At 40.7% G+C, this 27,935-nt stretch overlaps 1 protein-coding gene across 2 annotated transcripts in view; it reads right to left on the reverse strand.

Moving 5' to 3' along the window:
- TTC28 (tetratricopeptide repeat domain 28) overlaps window positions 1-27,935 on the reverse strand; it is a 1,842,918-nt gene that overhangs the window by 267,641 nt on the left and 1,547,342 nt on the right. For both annotated transcript variants that reach the window (XM_086943149.1, XM_086943150.1), the window contains 3 exons: window positions 16,517-16,626; window positions 8,853-8,982; window positions 3,483-3,701 (listed from right to left, as the gene is read on the reverse strand). In XM_086943149.1, coding sequence (XP_086799275.1) covers window positions 3,483-3,701; window positions 8,853-8,982; window positions 16,517-16,626 — 459 coding nt within the window. The remainder of the gene's footprint in view (window positions 1-3,482; window positions 3,702-8,852; window positions 8,983-16,516; window positions 16,627-27,935) is intronic.

The following is a 27,935-nucleotide window of genomic DNA, read 5'->3' on the forward strand; positions in this document are numbered from 1 at the left end:
TTAATATTACCCCTTCCAACCAACTGTCTTTCACTGACTGTTGTAACCAGAGTTTCTTTCTTAAGCTAGAAACTGTTGAGTCATTCAAATTGCTTTTGGTATATTGAAACACTGGTATTCCTTTTCGCCAGACCTGCATTAAACACACTGTTTTTAAGTGAATTGTGTGTATACTGTCTTTCGTGGTGGTGGGTAGTTTGTTTTGTTCTCATTAGTTGTTTTGTTAGGTCACCTTGCTACATGTGTTCTCTCCATATTCTTTGTTTTGAGCTTTCCAGGTTTTTGTTTTCTGGTGAATGCTCCTAAACAACTATAAGCTTTCTCAAAAGTTCAAAAAGCTTCTGCTGTAACCTTTCTTTTTTGTCTTTCCTACCTCAGTTTGAGAAGCTTACCGTATTTTCCGGCGTATAAGACGACCCGGCGTATAAGACGACCCCCGACTTTGGCAGAAAAATTTTAGGTTTAGTGCTATACTCGCCGTATAAGACGACCCCCCACTTCCAGCGCAGCATAGCCATTCCGAGTATGTACCGGTATTTTGAACTTACCGTATTAGTCTAGTCCTCCTCCCTGTGGGTGAGCAGTAAGGCTTTATCAGTGGGCAGTGGGTACCTATAAGCGTTTATTTTACAAACTGAAAGACTGAACGCAAAGAAATTGGTTGTAGAAACAATCTTGCTTTACTCGGAAACATTTTATTTAAAACCATATCAAAAACTGTCACTTCTGAATAACGGCAAACATAAATAACGTAGTGCATGAAACAGTGCAAGTGCATTAAACGTTCCATAACTTCCCATAAATCCAAGCGATTTCTACAGGATTTATAACGTTCCCTTTAAAAACCTTCAAAATCCTCCTCTTCGTCATCTGATCTCATAAGTAAGTCTATGAGATCTTGTGGTACATCTGTAAGGCAGTCATCGTATGGATCTTGTACCAATTCCGTATCAGATGATGTGGTCTCTTCTTCGGCATCCTCTTCACCTTCCCACAGATAGTCGTCCTCCATACCATCTAATGAGTTCGATATGCCACACTTCTTGAAAGACTTTATGACTGTTTCTGCATCGATGTCGTTCCAGGCCTTTATGACAAAGTTGCACAAAACATCCAACTGTGGCGCACGCATGTTTCCTCCTTTTGTGAATGTTTTTTCACCGCTAACCATCCACTCATTCCACTGTTCTCGGATGCGATCTTTAAATGGCTTGTTTAGGCACACATCCAGTGGCTGCACCAACGATGTCAGTCCTCCAGGTATAACAGCAGCATCCGTTTTCAGTCTTGCCAGCCTTTGCTTGGTGCTGGGAGTTAAATGAGCCCTGAACATATCCCACACCAGTAGACTACGCCTTTGTAGAAGTCCACCTGGTCGCCTGCTCCATACGTTATCAAGCCATAGCTTTACCCCTTCTTCATCCATCCATCCTTTCTCATTCACATGCACAAAACAACCAGCAGGAAACTTGAGTTTCGGCATTGTTTTCCTTTTAAAAATAACCATTGGCCTCAGTTTGCCACCATCAGCTGTGCATGCAAGTACCACAGTGAAACTGGACTTCTCATGTCCTGTTGTTTTTATTAAAATTGTCTTTTCGCCTTTTTGATGGACAGTTTTGTTGGCGATCATATCAAAATTCATCGGAGTTTCATCCATGTTTCCGATGCTACTTAGCGCATACACATGTTCATTGCGCAGCCTAATGACGTAGCGATGGAAGCTATGCATTTTGGCATCAAGATCCGCTGGTAATTTCTGGGCAATTTTTGTCTTTTGCCGCAATACCAGATTATGCCTTCCCAAGAATCTGGTACACCAGGACACAGTGGCCTTAAATCTGTGGCTGAGATCGGGATTAGATTTGGCCCACTGAAGTGCAACCAAGCGGATTTTATTTCGGGTCACGACATACCCGCTTTGCCGATGCTCGGCCACCATGTCTGCTACATGCTTTTCCAGTTCTGGCCAATGTGGGGTGCCTCTTCTTAGTGCACACTTGCCCCTTGGCATACTCCGCAATGCTTGCTCATTTGCTCTCCAGGCCCGAACCATCTTCTCTGTCACTCCATATTGCCTAGCAGCAGCACAGTTATTATGTTCCGTGGCAAAAGCCACAACTTTGAGTTTGTAGCTGGCTTCATATTTTCTTCTCCTTGCCACTGCTGGAGCCTTGCTGAGTTCTAGACTGCCAGCCATTTGCTCTGGATGCGCTGCTGGAGCCTTGCCGGGTTCTTTGCTGTCTGCCATTTGCACTCGATGTACGGTACTGGTGCTGTACAGAATGGACAGGTGCAGAGACTGTCTTCAACACCACACGTACAGTACGGCAAATACGCTATCTGGTCACGAGACTGTTTTTCCTCTTAGCAACAACCAGCCAATCACGGCAAGTGCTCTACTGCCTTCGGGAACATTCGGGAACATTGTACAGTCCCCTTTCTATGCCACGCCCATGCCAAAGGGAGAGGTGAGCGTGCCAAAACGTGCCAAACGTGTCAACACACTGGGCGCTGCCATCTTCGGCGCTGGCTGCCCATTACCATGTACCGTGTTTCGGACGTCCTGCTGCCTCGTCCTGCTGCCTCGTCTGCCTGGGGATGTGCAAGCGGTTGGAGGCGCGTGTACAGCGGCAGCGGCAGTCGAGGTAAGACTCATGGCGCCATTTGCTCGCTTGTGAAGCGGTTTGACACCTTCGAGTGTCCTTGCTATGAAAAAAACGCTCGCTTTCGATACTTCATGGCGCGGGGCCTGGGTGTGGACGTTGCCAGGGTCGGTGGCTGTATTTTTTGACATAAGGTGTGTTGTTTCTTGTTATTTCCTATTGTGAAGCGGTCTGACACCTTCGAGTGAAGTCCTCGCTATGACAAAAACACGCTCGCTTTCGATACTTGCACAATTCATGGCGCGGGGCCTGGGTGTGGACGTTGCCAGGGTCGGTGGCTGTATTTTTGGACGTTGCCAGGGTCGGTGGCTGTATTTTTTAACATAAGGTGTGTTGTTTCTTGTTATTTCGTATTGTGAAGTGGTCTGACACCTTCGAGTGAAGTCCTCGCTATGAAAAAGCGCATGAAAAAATACCATAAAATTTTGTACCCGGCGTATAAGACGACCCCCGACTTTCCAGAAAATTTTAAGGGGTTAAAAGGTCATCTTATACGCCGGAAAATACGGTAAGTGCTTTATGCGAATTTGGCAATTTCACAAAATCCTATTTTTTTTTAATGAATTATTATGAAATACTGTCAGATGAAAATGTCATTATTATTTCAATACATAGATAGCTGCATATCCAACTAGGAACATGCACAATGATCATGTATAAATTGTAACAGACAGTGTGATTTTCTTGAAATGTTGGTCAATACAATAACACAGTATAGAGTTTAGATGAGTAGGAAAAGTGATTGTATTTGAGAGGCTCCTTTAATTATTAGATTGTCTATGTTAGAAAGGATATGCAGCACTGAGGTGGCCTTACCTGCACCAGGGGAAAGAAGCCAGCTGTACAGATAGCCTGCAGCCAATGAATAATAAAGCACAAGCCCCCGTTGGCTGTTCACCATCTCCAAGATCTGATCAATGGTCACAGGAGAGTAGGGATCGGAGTCCTGCTGGCCAGTTTGGCGTTCCACCAGGAGATCAGCAAATGCTCTGGTCCTTCCTCTCTCTGCCACTGCTAGCGCTTCATCATGGTGGCCTGTGAAAAACAAGCCAAAGTTAGTAAACATCATCCTGAGAAATGCCTATTGCACCTTGACAAGAACAATGTTAACTTGCTACTTTTAAGTAGGATGCAATAGTAAATAGGTAAAAACAATGGATGGGCATGCAATGTTCTCCAGAAGCACAAACCACATAGGTTTCACAACATGTACAATTCACACTCAAATTCTCACACAACCAATATACCAACACTGCAGAATGGAAACAACATCACACTCGGCACACTATGGAATAACGTAACATACTCCCTACAGTACTCTAATAAGCTGCACAATCATTCATAACCTATTCCAATTTATGAATCACAGGCAATCTGCACTCTAAAAGACCCCGTGATCCAGTTTGTCATAGTTACTTAGTTAAATAATTCTATGAATTTTTCTGGAAGTACCCAGCTGACCAGTGGCAACTGGACTTGGACTAGACCCTGCTGGTCTCTACCTGACACCCTGTGAGTTTCTAAGTGCCTCGCATAAGGTCCTGGGGTCTTCAGAAATGTACTATGGTGGTTGATGGCAATTAAAAGACTATCATTTTAGAACACAGGGGTCCCTACATACAAGATAACTTGCCAAGCGCAGGGAAAATCTAATTATTTAGAAAAAAACTTGAGCAAGAAACAAATAATATGAATGTGCAGTCATACAATAATTAGACTGGCATGTGAGAAACAATATAACAACAGTTCATTTAATAAATGAGGAAGCTTCAAGTACTTTTGTCGCAAAACACTTTTACATATTTAAATTATATACAATACTTAAAATGTGGAATTATAGACATCATAATACATAATTTACATACATAGTGTCCTAAACAGTGATTAATTCATAAGATAGATAATAAATATATTAAATGGGCTAGTCATTTGAACAAGCAGTCCATAAATTCCTGTTCAGTCTAAAAATCATGGATACAAAGGACTGAAAACCAGGAGCATTGATTAATTGAAACATGATTAAATATCGATTTGGTTCCTAATGTGAATGGCTTAGATTTTATATAACTGACGGTGGAATAACATTACGCGCGTTTTGGGGGGAATGCCTTCATCAGGAAGCGATCACATCATTCACGAAAAACACAAAAACGTAGCCACGGGGCTTTGATGAAATAGGGGCCACTGGTATTGAGGGCCTCAATTCGTAATCTGGTCTGTAGTAAAGCACCAATGGACGGAAGCCAAGGGTCGCAATATCCCATCTCTTATGAAGTAGACTTCAAAGAAAGATCAAGTGAAAGAAGTCTTGATATGGACCCAGGCAGCCAGTTTTAGCTCATTGCTCATAGTTGTTGCAAGCACTTTCAGATTAGGGAAAAGTGAGCCCTGATTGTGCTGGGTGAACAGCAACCTGAGAATACAAGCTGTCTATGTGATAGCCATCTGATACATGCGCGTCTCCCTTCCCTGCCGCTGTTAAAAGACTATGTCAGATGGTAAAATCTGTGCATCGCAGCCAGGCTGAAATTGTGTCTATGTCACAATCTACCGTAACCATAGATTATCATTAGCTCTTTGTGTTTTGTGGCACTATTTTCCCATAACTCTTTCAAAACTCATGTTTCCAGTTCCCCTTATTGGATCTTTGTCATTTTTGAGTCATTTTGTTTATTGAGGTTTACTCTAATAGTCTGATTCCGTTTGGAATTTTAATTATTATGCATGTTGACTTTAGTAATATTTAGTATTGCATAAATACTTTACACATTATTCTAAGTTGAGCCTGTCTGCTCTGTGCCATAGATACCAAGGGGTTGAGTTCGAGTAAATTTAGTGACTTGGGGCACTCACCCTCATGCATATATTTGGCGATTCGTTCATATCCTTGCTCTAAATGCTAATCTTCTTTTCTCTGTGCTGCTTTTATAATGCCCAAGAAAAATATTATGGTCACAATACCACACAGACTACAAATTTACTTTAAAAATGCATGCATGCGGTATCTGTAGAGCACAAGCCTAGCCAAATATACCGCTGATCCAAATATGGATCAATTGGAAAAACAGCATGATTTTTTTTTTGTCACCTTCAAATAGAAAAAGTATTAAGCGATATCTAAGCTAATCCACATTTTGAATAATAACATTACAAATATGAATGATTTCAGATTCCTTGTGATGAAATTATGAGCATCTGGTCTAGCTCACTAAAGGGTGTTCTCTTGATTTTTGAACACAGTGAGTACTTAACCTTCATGCCCGTTATTTACGTACTGTTTGCGCGACATTTTCAAGCGAGTGATTCCTTGGTAAATGGTTCATACCTATCATAAAGTATGATGATCTATTTATTGAGTTTTTGTTATTAGTTGTAACAGAATGGATCTTAGACAGTGTTGCAATACGTGAATATGAAAGAAAGGCATCAAATATATATGTTGTATGAACTAATCTTAGTTCACTTAACTTTGAAAAAGTGTAGAACAATAAGTCATATGCAAAGTTTTGCCTCACAGAAAATGTCAAACAGTGTGATATAATTTGAGGTGTACCACAGACATTTATTGATGTATTTATCCTGCAGCAAAACACATCATCTGTATTATTCTTTAAAAATTGATTGGTTACTTTTTTCTTTGATGTACACACACCAATAAAAACAGTTTATTTTCTGAAATCAGTAGGCCTGATACATATGTACATTTTCCATGAGTATGTTCATGGTGGATATTGAGAGGTAGGTGATGCCTAAGCCAGAAATAAAACATCTACTCAAAGATAATTCTTTTTGAATCAGGCCATACCAATTACTTTCTTGCCAGCACTAAGCATCAATACCGAGAGAATCTGAAACTAGCATTAATTAGAATCATTCAATGGAGCTTTAGATCCCTCCAGATTATGTTTGAAGCTGTAACCATGTGGAGAGAACATTCTTGTCAAGGAGCAGTGTGTAGATACAATGTTGTGAGAAAGTGGATTATTAGTTGATTTAGATACCGGTCCAAAATAAATAATAATGGCACTTTCCTTGTTAGGCCCAGTAAAGGGATCATTAATTTAAACCTGAGCTCAACCCCTGGTATCTCTGGCACAGAGCAGAGAGGCTTAATTTAGGAAAATGTGTAACACATTTAGAAATACCAAAACATCTAAAAAATCAAAAACACAATCAATAAACCCCTCCAATTTTTTAAATGAAGAATTTTTTAGTGAACAAAAAGAGGACAAACTTTAACTCCAAAATGCACAAAGTGCCAACTGCGTGCAACTAGTACAGAGGTGTTATTAAGAGGGTACTGGGGTTCCACATTTATGCCCAGTGCCAGTCTGTAGGTGGGCTAAAATCCTGGTCTCTTCCTAATCAATAGGGCAAACGTTTCCCATGGGTGGCCCTACCCACTTTTACAGCATTTCCTATGTGTTTTACTGTACCCCTCTCTATCTAAAACCATAGTGGCAGAATATTTCTTTACCTGTGCAGATCTTCCTGTGCCCATCTAGATGTGTGGCTATGATAAAGGACAAACTCTCCTGTTGGGACGGAAAAGATTTCTGAATGGCAATGGATGTGCCACACTGCCCTGAGCACCCAACAGTACTGATATCTAGATCCCTGAAGCGGGCAAGCACTGGAACAATGCTGACTTTAAATTGGAGTTAATGTGGACACTTGAGACTCAAACTGCTAGTCGGGCATACCTTGCGGATTGCCAATAATGAATGGGAAAATAACCACAATTGCTACTGCTGAGAGAGAATGGGACAGGGAATCACCACAGAAACACTAGAGCCCCGACCTCTAGTGGGTCTGTGTAATTGTTTGTGAATGTGGTAACTTTTGCTTGTGCTGGTAAGCGGTAGGATGCAAATACTTCTCTTTGGTAAATTTTTGATTGGTCAATGATTTATTACTGCTGCTGCATGCATTTTGAGTTGTGAGCCCATTTTGACTATCCTATTTCCACAACTCCCCTCAGTGGGAGCCTTGGATTGCTCAGACCACGCATACCCCTAGAGTCAATTACAGGTGGGGTACTTGGACTATTACTCTGAAAGGCCTCAACCACTGCGATTGTGCCCAGTAACCCCTGATTGCCGTGAGCCTCTGAAAATAGTTCTGATACCTCCCTTCTGCTCACTTCAAACCAGTTCTTGGATTGCTCCCCCTCCTACAGAGTTTGGAGACAGGCTGCCTATGAGGACACGTGCAAGGCAGGCTTGGGCGTGAGCTACATATGCCAATGACAGCGTAGGCTTCCTTTAAAGCTCAGGAATGGACTGGGCACAGGCCACCCTGCTAAGAGACAAACATGCATACACATGTCCTACTTACATGCGCCCTACGCTATGGGGATTTAGGGCCTTCCTTAGAGTGACTTATAGTATTGAAAAAGAATATTTATGCCTGGCAAAAGGTTTATTTTTCCAGGTCAAAATGGGAGCTTTAAAATTGCACATCCAGGCTGCAGGGGCAGATCTGTATACGTGTACTGCATTGTTATTTTAGTGGTGTCACAATATGTGCTGCAGACTTCTAGTGACATTTACCTTACAGGCCTTAGGTATATTTTTGTACCATATACTAGGAATTTATGCATAAAATAAATATGCCAATCGTGTGTGGGCAAGTTTGACGTTTTCAGGGTCAGTGCACATGCACTGGAGCCTGTTTAACGGGTTGCCAGGTTACCAGTGCATAGAGTCAAAAAAACAGCAGCATCAGCTCAGAAAAAAATGAATATGACCATACAAAAAGAGGCACTTCCTACAAAATGTCATATAATGCTGTTTTCTGGTCTACAACACAATCCTATCATGGGATTAGGAAATAAATATTTGAGTGTGTGTTTGAAATTGTGCAAACTATCAATTGCATCAATTTTGTCTTAAATATTAAGCGATAAACAAGAATAAACTGGAACTTTCAATCTATAATGTTCCACTATTATAGAGGAAAGATATCTATTCAATATCAATTGTATTCATAATAGAAGCTGAATATTTCATTGGAATTTTAAATTGGACACATATCTGAAGCATATTTTACAGGACTCACTTATAGTAATCGAAATTGATGTTAAAAATCTAAAAAACTGTAAATGGCCTGAAAAGACCCTTACTGGTAAAAAAAGACCAAGAAATAAGTACTTAAATCACATTGTTTGCCACATGACTATCTTACCAAGGGTAACTAGCACTCGCTGCAGGGCCTGGTATGATGATGTCTGCAGATCGAACAGTGAAAGCTTGTAGTCAGTGCTGAGCTGGACTTCATGTCGGATTGTTTCAAATAACGCTGATGCTCTATAAAGCTGTGAGGAGAAGAAATAATGCATTAGGAGAGCATGGCTCTCAGTATTGGTTTCCACTTTCTCACCGGAGACAGGGTGCACTACACTGAACTTAAATATCCATTTAGAGCATGTGGGGCTCATCACCTTAAACATGCCACATCCACATTTTCAGCATGATAGATCAATGGAGTCAATTCAAGTTTCTGAGAATTCCATATTATAAATTCCAAGACAATTCCTATTGGCAGAACTACAAGTTCCATATTATATAATCACACAAAAAGGTATCAACAACAAGGCTAAATTAAAAAAGAAATATACTTTTTCTTCAAAAGTTTAACGAATGCTTGAGGACAATTACACATTTTGTAACAGCTGTATAGATAATTTGAAATGCAAACAAGTTAAAAAGGATGGGATACTGGTCAGATAATACATATTGTGTAGACTGTGCGGCAGACCAGTGTCTCAGCAAGATGGTACATCCGTGACTCCACACAAATACCAGACACCAGATCATGCGGGGTGGTTTGAGCGTTAGCCTAAATTGGTGTATGGACTGGTAGCTCCACTATTCAAGGCAAAGTATAGCACTTGCTTTACATTATTCCTTTCCTCTCATCAATTTGTAGGGTGTTATGATAGCAGAAGGAGGCAACTAATCCTGATGAGTACTTTGAGAAAATGGGTATCAGAGAAAAGCACAGTGCTTGCACCCCAAAGGACATCAACACTCCTTGATCTCAGTTGTTTTCAAAACATGTGAACAAGATTGGGGAACATCATTAATATTAGTCATTAGAGTCCATAATCATCAACACATGTGCAGTTCCTTCCTGTTGTTCTTCTTTTCTCTTTGTATGTTTGTGTGTATGTATATGGTATTTCTATAGAGCGAAGCTAGCCAAAAGTCAGAGGACCACTGTACATGGTTAAAGGCAAGCTTAGAGTCAGCAAGTAATAGGAGAGGGAGCGGAGTTGTGGACAATTAAGGAATTGTGGTGTAATATTCTTTAAAGAGGTGAGTCTCCACTCATTCCTAAATTGGATCAGTGTTGGGGCGGCCCTGATAGTTACAGGGAGGTTGTTCCAGTTCCTAGGCGCATAGAGAAAAAAGGCTTAGTCTGCAGTTTGATTGTGCCCTGGCTACGGGCATGCCAAGAACCACAAGACATTGTAAGCTTCTCGACAAGGTCAGCAGGGTTCTGGTTGTGATGGCTTTGTAAATGAGGAAGCTAGTTTTGAATATGGTGTGGGCTGGCAAGGGTAGTCAATGGGGTTCCATCATGATGGGGGTGATGTGGACATAGTTCTTTAGGCACTGGAGGAGATGTGCTCCGGAATGGAGGATGCCCCTAAGGGATGCCAGTATGGACTTTAGGAAGCCATAGATTAGGGCATTGCCACCATCAAGATGGATGAGTACAAGGGCTTGAACTGCATTTCTGAAGTCCTTTTCTGGAAGAAACGTTTTGACATTCTTTAGAAGGGAGAGTTCATACCATACTATCTTTTTAGTTTCAGCATGGTGTGGTTTGAGGTGGAAAGCAATGCATTTTCTCAATTCTGAGTAACTTGAGTTAGTTCATTCCGAAATTTAAAAAAAACTCTCAACAGCTGCAGCCAACCTGTATTTCTTGAAAACTTGCATCCTCAGGGCAGCAAAAATAAAATATTGTTACTTCTGTGTAGAACTATGTTGCATTACCAAATATATCCAATATTTTATTTTCAAAAATAATTAAAATTTTTCTATTCAGGAATTTAGGATTGTACTGTCCATTAAATATGAGTTATCATAGTTTTCACCCATATCTAAAAAGGAAGAGGCTTAAAAGTCTTTTTGTACGCTTTACAGATAAGGACCATATAATAAGGAGAAAAAGAGTCCATGGGAGACTAAAAATTGGAATGTTATAGTGATTATAATTCAGATAACACTGAGGAATAACAAGAATTATTAACTATGTGGTGAGCTATAAACCGGATGTTTCTAAACATGCAATCTTGCACTATAATGAATAAAATTGGATGGAACGGAAATTGCAATGTTGTTACTCAAACAAGCACGTTAATGGGTTTATTGGGTGTTGAGATCATTTCATGGGAAATTAAGGAATGTTAGATGAATACTTAATGAGAGGTATCCATTAAGTACTTGGATGCACTGTGAGTATGGAAGAAAAGGGAAGAAGGAAAACTAAGAAGAGAGTAGAGCCAGAACATAGTATATTCTGATGCTCTGATAATTGAGGATTTAACATCTGATATCAGTATATGTTAGATCTGCTTTCTATTGATTCACAAAGGCAGCAGCATACAACAAACAACACCAGGAGACCTTTCAAACACCCGTTCCTCATGAGGAGCCAGAGGATGATTTTGAACTGACCGTGTTTGCGATCTGCAACACTGATTCAACAAAGACTTCCTTAAATTGGTGGAAACAAACTTCTTATGTGCATCCTAAAGTTGTGTGAGTGTGAATTCATCAATAGTGAAGAATCAATTTTTACCAGAAAATTTTTAAAAAGACATTGGTGAACTAAAAATAATCGTTCTAAGTAATTGGGCAAACAAATTATAAAAGGATGCACCACAGTGTACATGCTATGTCTCAATCAGTCCCTCCAATTCAAAAGGCTGCCATTGGAATGGTGGAGTTAAATAAAACAAATCTTCAAACTAATATCAAGGAGAGATTAATAAATAATGATGTAACACAGCTGTCAATCAATGTTTGTATAGTGTAATCTGTCGGTAAAAGTTGCTAAAATCGAAATTAAAATTAAAATAATGTAATAAAGAGATCAGGGATATATTAAAAAAGCAATAGAAAGTTTAGTTAAATGCATGTGGTCTACTGAAGCCTCAATATTAAAGCAAGGCACATGAATAATCCACTCATCTAAAGGCTCAGTGGTATATTACAGGAGACATAATATTCAGAAAAAGGAAATGTCTGGTAAAGAACAGCCTACGCTTGGGTTTTTAGGTATTCAAGCTTTAAGCGCTCCCATTCCTCCTAGGGAAATTGTCTCCAGACAATGGAGCTCAAAACTTAAATGGATCTGTAAGTGATTTAAACTTCACTGTCAATAAAGAAGACAAGTTATTTACACCAATCAAAGGAGTGAATAAAGTGAGTAACATGAAAGTAAAAACCATAAAGGGTTGTGCACAAATTGGGAAGCGTTTTACACTGAACAGAAGGCACATCTTTACAGGAAGCTAGTGAGACATCTTTTTCTCAGCTGTTGTCACAGTTATGTATAAACATCTGTAACAAAAAACAAGTGAAGTGCTAAGTAAAATCTGCACCATATTACTGGGAGAAATATTGGGAATGGCTCAGGTGGTAATCATCTAGTAAGACATGTTTCCCACCGGTTATCGGAGCGCATTGAACACTCCTTGAAAACGAGCTTGGCTTTAAATCTGGATGACTGAGTTTGTAGGGGCTAATATTTAATAAATATTAATAATAATTCCTATTTGTAAAGCACAAACATATCACCCTTAAGGGTTTCACGACACTGTGGGCCGTCGGGGAGATTAAGTGAGCTATTGCCCAGTCACAGGATGCTGAGCTCAGCTGCCGACAGGACAGAAGCGTGAGCCCCGTGCTCCAGAGTCAGACGATCTGGCCACTGCGCCACACCTCTCCCCTGTATTTAGATACAACGGGTAGAGTAAATACCCAAAGTAGGATGAAGCACAGTTTGCAACAGGGGTGTCGAATGCTGGCCCACGAGTGCTGATGTCATGCAAGATTTTCATTATAACCCCGGACTGTAATAATTCCAATTTAAATAAACTGCTTGTAAATTTAGTGTACAGCCCTCATTACTAGTGGCCTTTCCATTCTGATGGAACTGGTAACAGCAGTTTTCAATGGGGCATTAAAAGACCATAAGGCACCAGACAGCATAGTTCGACATGTAATAGTCATTTGAAACAATTTCTTGAGAAATCAACCATTTCTCGAAGTATATTATCACCCTGCGGTAGCCCCTGATATGCCAAGTCCTATCATCGGTGGGCTTTAGGTACTTCGTTGGATTAATTCCAGATTCAGTGTTTGTAGGTTTCAACTCTGCTTTGCCCCATCCTGCCTCCGGGTTCATGTGTCACTGTGCGCCTGAGACAGAAATATGGGGTTGAAGGCACTTCTCTGCAGTACTCTACTGAGACACTGGCTAATATACATAATTCATCCTTATTCACATCTAAAACACCTCTCTGAGATTCAATTACATTTAGCAGCAGGAACCCTATTGCCCCAGATCTCTGGCTCCTATGAGCAACACCCAGTCCTTTACATAAAGGATACCTACAACACGTCAGCCTCAATCTTCATAACAATCCACAATTCCTACTTTATCATCTTGCGTCTTTGGATGCCATCATGGTGGCGCCACTGTGCCAAGCTCACCTGAATACAATCGGAGAACATATATTGTAAGCTACAGATATGCCCTGTATACTAGTAACTTTGCAATTTAACATAAATGTGAGGTAGCTAACAATACCGTGGTTAATGACCATAGGTAACGTTCGCCCACTATTCAAAGTGCCACAAAGGATAGTGGTGACTTGTAAAGGTGGATTTCCCTTACTGCCTGATATCACTACTGAGGTCTACTGCATAGGTAGAGCGGCATTAAATTGGGGACTTTCTACACACAAATCCAATCCTTCTTAGTTCGCCTACCAGTTCTACTTAGAAATGAGGTCATTTGAGGTAACGGACACATGTACATTTTTTCCAGGATATGGCAAGAATGTTGCTGGTCTTATCCCATATGGTATTGGGAGAATGTGAGGGTTGAGGGAAGAACTAGTGGATTTCCTGGATTGGGTGAAATTATAGGTGTCTCTACAGAGAGTGTAGTATTTTCTTCCCTGAACCCCTTCGTTGGGCTAGGAGGAAAGGGGTTGGCCAGTGGGAGAAGAGACCCTCATCCCATTTCCCTGCTCACAGGACCAAGGCGGATTACATTTTGCAACTGTTCTATACCAGAGATTTTTAATCATGCGTGAAGTATTAACCCCTGATGTTAATGGGAGGTAAATATTTGATGATTAGACCCATAAGAATCCAAACGTGTCCCAAAGAAATGTGAAAAAAGACAGAATAAATGGTACTATATTCTTTTGTAGTGCCTAGAAAGTATTGAGAAGAAACAAACACTGCATGTCTACACCGATTACAACACAGCAGAACTACTCGTTGCTGTGTTTGCCATGAACATTTCCCTTATTTTTCGACACCTTAATAAAAAAAAAAACTTTAATTCTGGTTGGAAGTTTTATTTCAGTGTGTGATAGATTTTCTGTCCGTCAGATCAATTTCCCATTACATGTCGATAAGGTAAAGGTACAGAGCGGCAAGCTGTCCATCAACATAACATATGTTGCTGAGATTACATTGATGTGGTGCAGTGAAGCATTGTTTGTGCTCACTCAATCGCGAGACTTCTTGTTCGATCTGCACTCAGACCTTTTTGCCATTGTACCAGAGATTGACCACAGTTTTATATAGTTTCTATGAAGCTGGTTTTGTTTCTTTTGCTTGTAAGTAAGAATGTTCCTGTTGTGAGAAGAGGAGGCTCAGTCCACAAAACCTTTCATAGGAGTAAATGTAATGCTCATAAACATAAAGTCATACAACATCTTTGCTGACTTGCTGGTAATCCATAAGTATCTATGTTACACATGCAAAGGTTTCACCTATGTGTGCGACATGTGACGTATATAGATTTTGGATAACATTAACAGTGTAATATGGGGTTGAAGGCACTTCTCTGCAGTACTCTACTGAGACACTGGCTAATATACATAATTCATCCTTATTCACATCTAAAACACCTCTCTGAGATTCAATTACATTTAGCAGCAGGAACCCTACTGGGTCTAGATGAGCAGAATTAGGGATTTCTAAGGCAGTATTTAATAAATGTAATGCAAATGAGGTGAACACTCACACTGTCACAAACTTTGTAATGGTTTTCGCACACTTATCGTCACAAGAAAACATACAAATGAATGGTATAGGGGTTGGTGGAGCACACAGACTGCATAAGTGCAACAATTTTTACAGGGGCATTAGATAAGAGAGCGAAGGACAAAAATAAATTAAGTGGAAAAAGATTCAAAAGATTGTTTTTTAGCAGTACCAGCATCCTGGCCCCATGCTTGTGGAGTGTACGCAATTAATTTTGCCAGTACTATATTTATCACATGCATTTTCAAATGAAATTTACAGAGATCATAAGATTGGCTGCTTTGAATGTAGACATTTTGTGAAAAGAGTATCCAGATGAAAATCTCTGTAGTGAGTAAACTACACATACCAGAATATTTTTTATCAGTTCCTATGAAACAGCTATGGTTATCATTCTGACTCTGAGGAATCCAGTAGAAAGGGTAGGCGATGCAAAACCATCTCGTGTATATCGAAAATGGGAGTATTCAAGTCAACTTCCACATTCACAAAACAGAAAATAAATTATTAGTTCCTTGTTATCTGATATCTCCCAAAACCAAATCCAAAGAAAGCACACAGGAATGACGTATATAATCGACGTTAAGAGACAACCCGTGACTGGCTGTGGGGATCTGGCAGTCCAGAGTGTCGACCAATGGTGAATAAAAGAATGTTTCATACCTTCTAGAACTACAACACCCAAGAGAAGTATGCCAGCACAACAATAATAGAGTGCAAATCTTATATAATAATAAATGATAAACAATGCATGCAAAATACATAGGTAATACAAAGCCATAACCTTCCTATTTATGCTTGTGGTAAGTATAACTGTGCTATCCTGTAGTTTCAGGAACTGAACGCGAATATATCGAAATAAATAAATGTTTTTTTTTATTGATCCAGAGAGAGGAAGATTAATTCGCTGTTGATGTGTGCCAGTTTAAAAACAGATAAATCAAAATATTTCCACATGGTTCTAATCATTGAGTATGTTCCCTTCTCAGGATCTGCGGCTGTGGGTAACATGATTAACATGATAGTTTTGTGCCTGAGTCACAAACTTTTCTATGGGCACTTCATGCCAGCCAGCATTTATGCCTGGTGCAGAGAATTTCTTTTTTCACCACCTGCATGTGCATATTGCGACTGAAGTAGCTTATGTCTGAAATACTTTTTTTGTTTCTAAATTCTGGCAACACATCCAGAATATTACCAGGTGAAACAAGCACATTGTAATGGAGATATAAAAAAGAAGGAATATAAACAAAGTACACATTACAATATACAAATAACTTTCCAGCTGCTCACAAAGTTTATGCCAATGGTTCTTAACATAGGTCCAGGAGGGCTGAATCCATGGATCCATCCGGCTAAAATAAATTTACAGATGAGGAATCTAAATTGAACTCATTTAGACAGTCTTTGGTTATCTTTAATATTTGACATGGGATTGGCATTCCTGGACCTACGTTTGAATTCACTCTTTTATCCTTTATGAGTTTCTTACAGAGGAACAGGAATTGAAGGAAACTGTACCGGAAGTGAATCATTGTTCCTCACCTGGTGCTGGGATTCTTCCAGGTTTCCACTTGCCCAAAGTGACAGACCCAAGCGATGCCTTATTTTAGCTTCATCTTCTCTTCGACCCAGTTGCTCTGCTAATCTCAAACCTTTGCACATGAAACAAAAATATATGTAACTCTGAGAGGAAATGCACTGTTTTCACATTTTCATCGAATAATTCTGTATCATGAACGTTGTGTAGTTTAGCGTGCCAATACAGCAAGACAACGCGAATCAATAATCTCTCAATGTGTAAGTTTCTGAAGCCAGTGAATGGACATGAGTGCAGAAATTTATTTAGGAAGCTTGGTGGCTTTGAAAAGGGGGCAGTAAGGGTGCAGGACTGCATTGGCCATGCGTAGCTGGAATGGCCTCACGGCAAATCAGGAGATTTGCCATAACACCTGAAAGACCGTGGAAAATTAATAGTTTGCTATGCCACAAAATCTTTCCTTGAATCCGTACCAATTTGAAATTGCACGGGCATTTTAACTGATAGTCGTGTGTGGCCTGCTAAAGAGGATGACTCTAAATGCTCATGGTGGTCCTGTTTTCAGAGGGGCATTCATTTAAGGAACACGCCCAGTTATTTTAAATGATTCTCAATGATGCACCCTTGAGGTGATTTAACACTGACTTTTCCTGTGAGCTTCTGTTAAGAAACGACTGGCCCAAGTGAAGCACGCACAGCTTTTTGAAAAGCTCTTATTTGTTGCAAGGCAAGTTGTCGACTCAAACAGCACCACTTTTGACAAATAAGACTTCACTGTATGACTAAAATATGATAAGGCATATCCACTATCACATCCGCCATGTTGAATTTGTTGTGGGTGCACTCGCGGTTGCTATAGAATCCAGTGTGGTGCAGAATGGCAGACTGGGGATGCCAAAGAACAGATCCATCAGCAGGCAAGTGGGCTGGCTAGCAAAGAGAATAAAGAAGATGTGAAGGCTGAAGACAGCCCCTGGAAAAGGCAGACACCAGAAGCAGAAGACAAGTAGTGACAGATGGCGAGACAATGGGACAGAAAAGCATATCGTGATGGCTCACCAAATCGTGGCCTGTGTGGACCTCTCCCATGCACAGGACAAAAATGTAAGGAAAGTAAAAGATCAGGGAGGAGCAAAGGGAGTCACTGAGGTCTCCACCATACAGATGCATTAGTGCAGTGAGTAGCCACTGTGGGACTGCATGATCACCCTTACTGGAAACTCACACCACAGTTCCACAGTGGTGATATCGGAGAGACCCCCCAGGCACTAGTGTGAGGAAATGAAATTAGAACATCCACTGATGATAGAAAAGAAGATAGCCATGAGAAGATCCTGCTATGAGGCCTTGGCTGCTAAGACAGTGCATACCATAGCAGTGCGAGCCTGGGCCCAGGCTTGGTGGATGAGACACCATCATTACATTTATAATCCATGGAGTAAATGGTGTGAGAAGCTTGGCCTAGCTTAGGTTTTAGCCCAAGGGGATTTGCCTTCGAGTTGAACATAGATGCCTAGTGCATGGACCAGGGGACCAGAGATGCTCACCCAAGGCATGCACCTCATTCTGTGGGTCCAGGCTGAAGGCGCGTGCGGTTTTGCAGCTGCACCTGCCTAAAGGGGAAACAACATAAGTGGGGCGGGGATGGGGGGGCGCTGAGTGGTTAGGGAGGGAATACATAATTAAACAACAAATATGTTCAGCATGAAAAACACTTATTTCTGTGAGCCAAGTTTAGAAACTGTGTAGGGTTATATTTCTAATCAAACATCAGACCCTGGCAGAGTTTCTCCTTACGCCGATTCACCGGAAAAATAAATACGTGACTCAGAGAAAGAGGCTGCTCATCCCTGCTCAGGGTCCCCTGGCTCGGAACATGATGCCTTTCAGGTTTCGGCAGAGCTGCTTACGAGGCATTTCAGCACCACAGATCCGATAACAGCCAATTGGTAATTTCACACACTGGTGAGACGCTCTTTTTTTTTTAGAGGACCGATAATCAATTCCACAAATAGAATAGACAATTTACTGGTGAGCCATAACACATTCTTAAATGTGCTCAAAATCGAACCGTTCGTCACATTTGTGTGGTAGTGTGGAAACACATCATGTGCTCATTTTCATGAAACCAACACAATGGATTCCTCCCTGCACTAAATTCTGCCCATATGGAATATAAGAACAAAGATAGGTATACATGTTGGACATTCTTAGTCCGTACTTGCCATTGGGGTCCATTTTCCCCATTTACAGCTAGATTCATGAACGGAAATTGCGCTTGCAAAGGGCCAGATTCTGAGAATCTGGCCCTTTGCGAGTGCAATTTTTGCATTTGGGATTCATCATCCCAAAAGCAAAAATCGCTATGTGCGAAATCGCATATTTGCGAGGAATAGCATTTAAGGAATCTCTATTAGAGATTCCTTAAATGCAATTCATTAACCAATTTTAAATTGCGAATTCGCATTATTTGGCCGCTATTTACCACGAAGTCTGACTTCGTGGTAAATAGCGAAAAAATAGATAAATGCACATAAGTGCATTTTTCTCTGTTGCATGTTACACATACACATGTCCTTTGGACATGTGTGTGCGCAACACCTGTGTAAATATGCATTTCAGGGGTGCTACAGGGTGTCCTTTGGACACCCCTGGCACCCTTGAAATCGCTATCTTATTTGCGATTAGCAATTTGCTAATCGCAAATAAGGAATACTCCCCATTCATTCCTATGGGCCTTTGGGCCCATAGAAATGAATGGGGAGTTGTTCCTTATTTGCGATTATCAATTCCTACATGAATCCCGTTTTGCAAGTCCTTAATAGCGAATCCTTAATAATCGCTATTAAGGACTCGCAAAACGGCTCTTTGATGAATCTAGCAGATACTTCCTGGTTCCTGTGCTTGCAATTTGAGAAGCAGAACCATAGTTCCTATAAAAATGATTTGATCAATGTTCGATTTGTACTTCATTTCCCACTGTAGTAAGGTGAAATTGTATTTTCTAAATTGGACTCAAAATGTTATTTTCCTTAAAAGTGTATATTAAAATGAAAGTCAAAAAAGGAGAGTGCATTTTTGCAAAATTATCAGTTACTCTTATATGTTGAGCTGAGGGAGTTTTATTTAAATGAACTTTAGTTTCTTTTTATGTAGGAAGCATATTTTTATTTATACACCATTTGAGAAATCGCAGACCACGTTTTGTAACTTTGAGAGAACATTGAGTACAGCCGCGAAAAATGTCCCTCCCACCTCACTTATTAACGGCATTACAGCTGCACTCAATTTTCAAGCAACAAAACGTCAGCTTTATAATAAAATCGCTGTGAAAAGTGTTGATGTGAGAACATTTATGTTATTAATGAAAACGGGCTGTTTTTATAGCAGCAGTATGTTTTTCCTTTTCATGCTTTTGTTCTTTTGTTACAATGATTGAGCTGGCTTTGATGACTGTCAGAATATAATTTATATATGAAAGCAAACCAAGTCTAATCTTTATAAAAAATAATAAAATTACTGTGGAAAGACTACATGTAAGCTGCGTGACAGACGTTTTCCATGGCAGGCACTATTTGGACAATCTATGACTTACCTGGTGGAGGGTGTAATATACAGCAGGGAAGTGACGTATGGAATGAAGAACGGCCTAACCAGTCCTTCCATTCATTGTTAATTTCTACTGAAACCTGATCGATTATGTTTTCATCAATTTCTTGGGAGCTCCATTCCTCCTTATCTGACGATATTAAAACAAATTGTAGGAATAACATGCCAAGAACAACGTTTAGCCCCTTGAACCTTCTTATCTCTCTTCTTCTAATTAATTGAAAAAAACCTTCTGAAGATTGAGGAAAAAGAATCTGAAACCCACCTCGTTCTCTGTGTAGCTAGACACAAATCCCCCTACATTGCTTCTTCGTCATTGCCACACCCTGCCTGAAACCGCCCTAAGAGTGACCAGCCCTTACTCAGCTCAGTTTTAAGGCTTTTCAGGCTGTAATGTATGTGTTCTTCTAAAGCGCACTGCTGCCCTGAGGCGTTGTGGCGCTCTAGACCGCTGGGGAACCCGTCCTGGCTATCCCTGTGAGATGGTCCCTACTGGGTATCTCCAAGGTGAAACCAGGCATCCCCCGCGAATGTGGGGGGCCATTGTAGAGATGAGGCAAGCTAATGCCCAGAGTTGCCGAGTGTGATCCCTGGTTAGAGTAGGCACCGAGGCGAGAATTATCGAGTCCGCTGACCCTGGTCCACAACCCTGCCGCGTCGGGAATTGAACCAATGCAAGATTCCATTCCGAGTTGTGGTCTGATCAGTGCAAGTTCTCTATTGTCATGGCATCCTTTTGGGGAATGAAGGTGATGTGTAGTGCTTTACAACATCAATAACTCAAAATAGAATATAAATTATCATATACATAAAAACTATGGAAGTATCTTCAGTTGTGAGTTAGGAGTGCCATTTATTGGCATAGTTTGTCCAAGACTTCCTCCGCACGTTCTGTAAATATATACCAACTTGTATTTGACCTGCCCTACATTATAATGTGAGACAAAGAACAGGCACAATGAGTTGATATTAAAACAGAAGAGCAGTGTACAGCATCTGATGCTAGAAAGAGGCACGCTCTCAGAAGAACTGGTCCAATGTCAGACCTATCAATGCCATTGATTACAAATAACCAACTATGAAGGAACATGAATTCCATCCACTAACACTTGCAGTCAGTGGCTAAACTCTGGCGTCTGCGGTGGCCAGACATGCTTATTGTTTCGGTTGAAGCTGGCTGGAGAAGAGGGCCCGAAGGCCAGCTTGGAATTTTCAATTGCCCGGGGAAAAATTTCAAAAGAAGCGGAGGGCAGACATGTTCAACCACTGTGTTTACAATAGATCAGATACATTTGAATAAAACATCTTCCAATGTGTCTATCTTGGCTGACAGAAATGTAGGGATAAGAAAATGTAGACAACCTCCTTTTCAAATGTAAGCGTAAAAAGTTCATCCGGTCTAACAGAATATCTTTGTTGTACATCTTACCTTACTCTCAGGAAGTTAAATCAGACTGGGCAAAAAGTTGTGCCAGTTGGTAGCACAATCTTTCCAGTGGGGGGATGGGCAAAGGAGCCCACTTACTAGAGCAGCCGCGGCCCTTGCAAGTAAGAGCGGTGGGGTCGGGTGTGAGGGGGGATTTCGACAGACAGACGAGGGAAAATTATTTATTTATTACATTTTCCCTCATGGTCGTCTGTCGAACCCTCCAACCCCCAACCCGGCCCCACCGCTCTTACCGGCTAGGCCGCGGCTGTAGTAGGGGTCAGAAGGGCTACCTCTGCAGCCAAGGGCAAGGCTGGGGAACAAAACAGACAGCCATCATAAGCATCTAAGGTATGCTTAGAATGTTCACGCTGGAAGGTACGCGGAAGTGTTCTCTGGGTCAGTGGAACGCTCCTCTACCTCTAAGGGCCACCTGCCCTCGGAGGGTGATATCTGCTCAACACCAAGAACTGTCAAGCTGCTTGGAGGAGTCTTGTAACACTAAACACAGACTGATGAGTCTGACAGGGCCTATGACATATCAGCTTCCAACGAAAGCAGACAGAATAGCTACTGATAAATAAATGGCTTGTCCCTGTGAATACAAATGAGCAAAACCATAAAATGAGTCAGTTTTTGCTAATGTATATAAGTGTATCATTTACAATTAAAAATGCTGCTTAGCTCACCACATATTAATATATCAATGTTAATTCAACTTCATCCCTCCCTTCTTGTTTCCAGAAACCTGTTTTAACTACCCTTTTCAGGTCAGCTGCCTTGAACTTCTTAAAGTAGACATTACACATACATTCAGAAATGTACACAAAGAAAATCCACATCACATCTAGGCATATATTCCTAATGGGTGTTGCTGATACACCACAATGTAAGATGGAGGTTCTAAACTAAGAGTGAGTTGAGGGGTGGGAAAGGAAGTGTCTTGAAGTTTAGTATCACTGTGCTCCCACCAGCTTTTCTGCCACAACCATAGCTCTATGGTTGTGCTTTACTAATCACTTCACATTAAGGAAAGACTGCCAGTGCTAACATCACGAAATGTTCTGTAAAGCATTAAAAAGTCTAATAGGCCCAGAAATGTTAACAAATCCATAGTGAACCTGGAAAACAGTAAAAGTGGTGAGGAACTTAGATGTGCATTTATTTGCCAGGGACATCCTGCTCTTGTAGTTGACATTCTCTCTGCTTTTTCAAACCACCTTCACTTCAGAGGTAGAAAATGTAAAACGTGGGAATGAAAAAAGGTGTTACAGAAGGAGTAAACTTTGGTAAAGTCAATAGGTCTGGCTTTAATATGCTAACACATGCAAAGAGTATTTGTGTATGCCTGTGTTTGCATACCTTAGTATGTTAATACCAGGGGAGGTTATAGATTGTGCCCGAGGGTCCAAGCAATGAGGGAATCCCTTTGCCTGTGTGCCAGCGCTGTATTATGCACACAGGTGCAGAAGCAGACATTCCCTTATGAAGCTCTTTCAATGCACCTCTAAAAAAAGCAGCCCTTTGGAGGGGAGAATGGAGGTCCCATGGACCCCCCAGACAACCCCTTGCTGGTGTGTGCAGTCACTCACTGCACCTGCTTCAATCCCTCTTTGAAGTGCAGGCAGGTTGCCGCCTTCACTGTGAAACATGGAGTGGCTTTGATCCGTATTTCTCTTGAATGCGCTGCCCCATGAGCGGCACAACTTAGCGGCTGCCTTGGGCGCACTGCATTATTTATAATATGGTACGCTGTCCCGTTTGGCGCCTAGTGCACCTTTTGAAAGATTCGCCATGGGAACAGGGAAAGTGCACAGTATGTATAATACGGCACCAGATGTATTGGTTTTGCCAATGATTGTTCTTGTGATTGAGGTCGTTTGGACGTAGTCCAGGTATAATGTTGATTGCTGAACACTTATTGAAAAATAGAAAATTCGAAGAAAACCTGTTATGAAAAGAGCTGTCATGACGGACAAAGCAATGGTCAGATATCCAACGTTTAGCCAAAAACAGAGAAAATAAAGCTTTCTCACTACTGCTATATTATGCTGCACACAAATGGTTAAGCAACTCGTTTGGGTAGCTTGTACAAACAGAAGTAGATGATGCACTTCCCTAAAATACAAAGAAGCTCATTGTAAAGCTGAAATTACATAGCCTACTCTTGTAAATAAATACCATTGGCACTAGGCAAATATTCCCATATTACAAAAGTAAAAGGGAACAAAACCAATGCCCCTGCATCTTTACTGCTTTCTTTCTTGTCTATGGTTCCATTTTTATCTGTCTTCAAGTACATATTCATATAACCCCTCTGAGAGCCTTGTAGAACGATCATGCTGTATGTAACCCATGAGACCAAACGTAAAGGCTTTCAAGGGCATGTATGAATACATTCCATACTGACTGGGATATAACAGAAAGTCAACCCCTGGCTGTGATGCTTGCTCCATGAAGGTCCTATACATATCAGTGGTTCTCCAGAGGATAGACACTTCCTAAGAATACTTAAAACCTAGGCTACTCACGTGATGCAGAATGTAAATAATGATTCAGTTGACATTACAACAGCCTTAACTGAATTGTGTGTCAGAATTTTCCATGAGAAACAAATCCTCTGCTCAAAACGCAATAATTTGCCATTTCCTGAGACTACATAAAAATTAAATCAAAGTAGAATACTGGGGATTGATGTCTGTGTAGAAGTGTTTTCTAGATTTATATTTTTGTGCATTATTAATAAGGCGCAATATGCACTTACACACATGATTTCACATCTGCAGACTGATTTAATACAATTGCTTTTGAAATGAGTTTTTATGATGTGTAGAAGTGGATTTAATAAGGCATTTTAGATAGGCCACATTTCTGTGTAAAATTCCATCTTGAAAAGATGGAAGCCATCTCTGGCACTTATTCGTGCTTCTTCGCTCCTCCCCCTCCCCGCGCACATCTTGTTCCCACTGGCTCCACAAGACACAGTCAAGCTGGTCTTATTAGTTTATTTCAATTGCAGTTATTGTTCTGCTCACAATTAACCTTCTACAATTTCTTCACTAGATCTATTCAAAGACAGTTATAATTGCACTGGTTTTTTTGTTCAAACATCCCCTGATGACATTAGAATAGAGGGTGCTGATAATTATTCAAGAAAATGAGATGGTGTTTAGGTGTTAAGGTAATGACGTTTATTTTTTTTCTTTGTTTTGATTTGCTGAAGAAATCAGGGTGAGCCAGAACTCTTTCCTGTTCTACTAGGGAGGATGCCCATTTCTTTTCTGCCCGTTGGGGCTTAAAATATTTTCTGACATTTGCATAGTCTGTATAACTCTGAATCTGACAGCTTTCATGACCTTGACTCAGTACTGCAGAGTTTAAAATTTTTGTAATAATATTCTTTCACTTTTCATTGATCTAGAACTCAGTTACTCATTCGGCTCATTCAATCCAATCATTTAAGTGAACTGTATTTGAATGATTTTGATGTTTTGGGAGGTGACTTAATGCCGGGGACACATTTCCTAATGAAATTGAGGTTTAACACTGTCTCCAATCCAGTAAGTCATGGGCGAACCAACTGAGCTACATTTCGGGGAGTCTCAATGTTGGGGTACCCTTGCTTTGCTCCATCGGTGGGCTGGCACATGACAAGAGAAAAAACAAGTAGTACATTCCAAGCTGTCATTTTTGTCATGGCCTAAATCCAGCTCACAAAGGTGATCTGTACAGAGCTTTTCACCTGGTTGGAAGCTTGTAGCCCAACACTAACAGTAGCATAGTCCCACTGCCCGGGTGGAGGACAAATAAAATACCTGATGGGGGTCCAACAGCAGCCACAAATAAAACCACCATTGCAGAGAAGTATCAACTCAGTCACAGGTGAGGATGGCATGCCAGCAGCTGACAAGACACAATTATAGGTTTGAGGGACAGAGAAGAGGCTCAGGCCCCAAGAGGCACAATAGGGAATAGACAGTCTAGGGGATAAGAACACGGATGGGGATAAAATAAGTACAGTTAAAATAGAAGCTCTATTGGAGGACGGAGATATCTGGTATAGTGTGGGGACACAAAAGGGTAGGCAGGAGGATTGGAAGGCAAGGATAGCCCTGTAAACGGAAATAAGTTGTAGATAGACTAAAAAGAGCAGCTCATGAGACTTTGGACAGCCATTTGGGTTTAAACACAACTGATATGGAAAATAAGAAAAGAATGGAACAGCAAAGTGTGTGTGGGCAGTTTTGGTCATCATAAAACCTACTTATGGTGCTGGTCAAAGAAACTGCGGTCCAAAAAATATGTATTTTTTATATATTTGTCAGGCACTATTTTTTTACATTATTTATTTACTTGCTATAGTTTTTCTAAAACACATAAATTGATTCTTTAAAAATACCTCACACATATTTCAGAGCATATACATACTAAGATTGATAAAACTTCAACAACGCATCTTGTTATAATGTATTGTTTTTGTATGGAGAAGGGTTCTTTTCAAGATGGCTTTTATAGTCACCAAATAGTGTCTTGCATGTGCTGAAATGAATGCACTCCATACACTGCAGCAAGAGCACTACATAGAAATTGGAAGAATATATATAGAAAATAGAATGTGGCATGAGAGAAATTCTCCTCTGAAGCTGTATCTAATAAAAAAAATACAAAACTACTGGCAATAGCTTTGGGACATCGCTGTAGCTATCTGAAACTGTAAGTAAAAATGGAAAAAATAATTTCGTGTTGGGCGAAGGGGCAGTGGGAGGCGGTTTCATGGAACAACTGCGCTGTCACATGGTGCACCTACCTTTGAAAAGATAAACAGAGTCCAAATGGATGAATCTGTTTTATTAGCATTTAGCACGCATTTGAGGAAGGAAAATATAATACTTCTATAAGTGATTCCGAGGGGAAAATTGTTTTTGGTTGACTTCATTACCTGAGTTCCTTGGAATTTTGTACACCCCATTGCATTGTATGTATATAATTTACAACTATAGCCCTCTCTCTGTCTGTGCTTGCTGGCTCTCTCCAAGGTGTCTCACCTAAATGTGCTAATGCTTTACGCGTTAGCACATTAAGACCAGTTTGCTTGTTTCCTGATCGGCCCTTTCAGCCTAGGCAGAAGGAAGGGTCGAGCACACAGGCATGCTGGTCTTTGCCGGCTATTGAATTGCACGACTTTATAACTGCAAGGCGCGACATCTCTTCACTACAAACTAATGCACCAAAATTGGCTTGATACCATTTTAATAGGATGTGCAGTTTTACTGGGTAATTCTGTATATCCCAACATGTGTATTTAACATATAATTTATGCACCAAAGGAAAAGGCTCCACAATACTTCCAGGTGCACAAGTGGCGCAAAGCCCCAGCTCATGAATAGACTAAATGAAAGTTTGGCAAGGGACCCAAGCACGAAGCCATGTTCGCAACAATTGTCGTTATGTTGTGGCTGCATTGAATTCTTTCAGCTTTCTGTCCTTTTTTGTTTGTTAAGGGCCAAAAATCTCCCTATGTATTTTCCTTTTGTATTTTTTAATAAGAGCTATTAAGTCACCAAATGGCTGGCATGATCTAATTATCACTGATCGAGGAGAATTACAAGCTTAGAGTAGGCATCTCTTTAAACCCTGCCCGCATCACAGTTTAAATCCAGAAACCTAGCAGATGAACCTGCAGCGGCCTTTTGTGTTTACCCACAGACGTGTACCGAGACTGCTACATGACTGCTAAATGACACATTATACGTCCATACAAAAGACTGGATTTTCCCTAGCATGCGAGGCACAAATTAAAAACACGGGAACTGATTAACAATGCACACATGGCGTATGTGTGCAGCACCTGACAAAAAGCTACCTAATGCTGTGAACTGTGAATATATCTATATCTATCTATATCTCTCTCTATTACCTACTGGCGGTCGCCAGTAGGTATATATAGTTAGGATTTTTTCTCTATGGGATTTTTGAAAATTCTATGTCTAATAACTTTGGCGTTTGTGGACGGAATTGGCTGAAATTTTCAGGAAAATGGAACATTTTGTTTCTGAGCAGCCCCTGACAATGTGGGGGAGTTTCATCAAGGGGAGGCCGAGAAAAAAGGGGGGTCCCAAAACACGTTTTTCCCATGTTAATTTCCATAGGGCGGTTGGCCTCACTTTTAGCTCGAACGGCTGAATGGATTTGCACGAAACCTGGCAAAATTGTAGGGACTGTTAGCCCGATGTGCCTTTGCTAGGTCTCAATATATGTGCTCCAGTGGATTTTGAGTAATTTAGGTTCAAAAAAAGATATATATCTGGGCGGAGCCTAACCACACATCTGATCTGATTGGCTGTCAGCACTTCATCCAAGAAGTGTTGGCAGCCATCTTGGGACCAATA

This window comes from Lissotriton vulgaris, chromosome 11 (assembly GCF_964263255.1).
Source record: "Lissotriton vulgaris chromosome 11, aLisVul1.2, whole genome shotgun sequence".
Classification (NCBI taxonomy): domain Eukaryota; kingdom Metazoa; phylum Chordata; class Amphibia; order Caudata; family Salamandridae; genus Lissotriton; species Lissotriton vulgaris.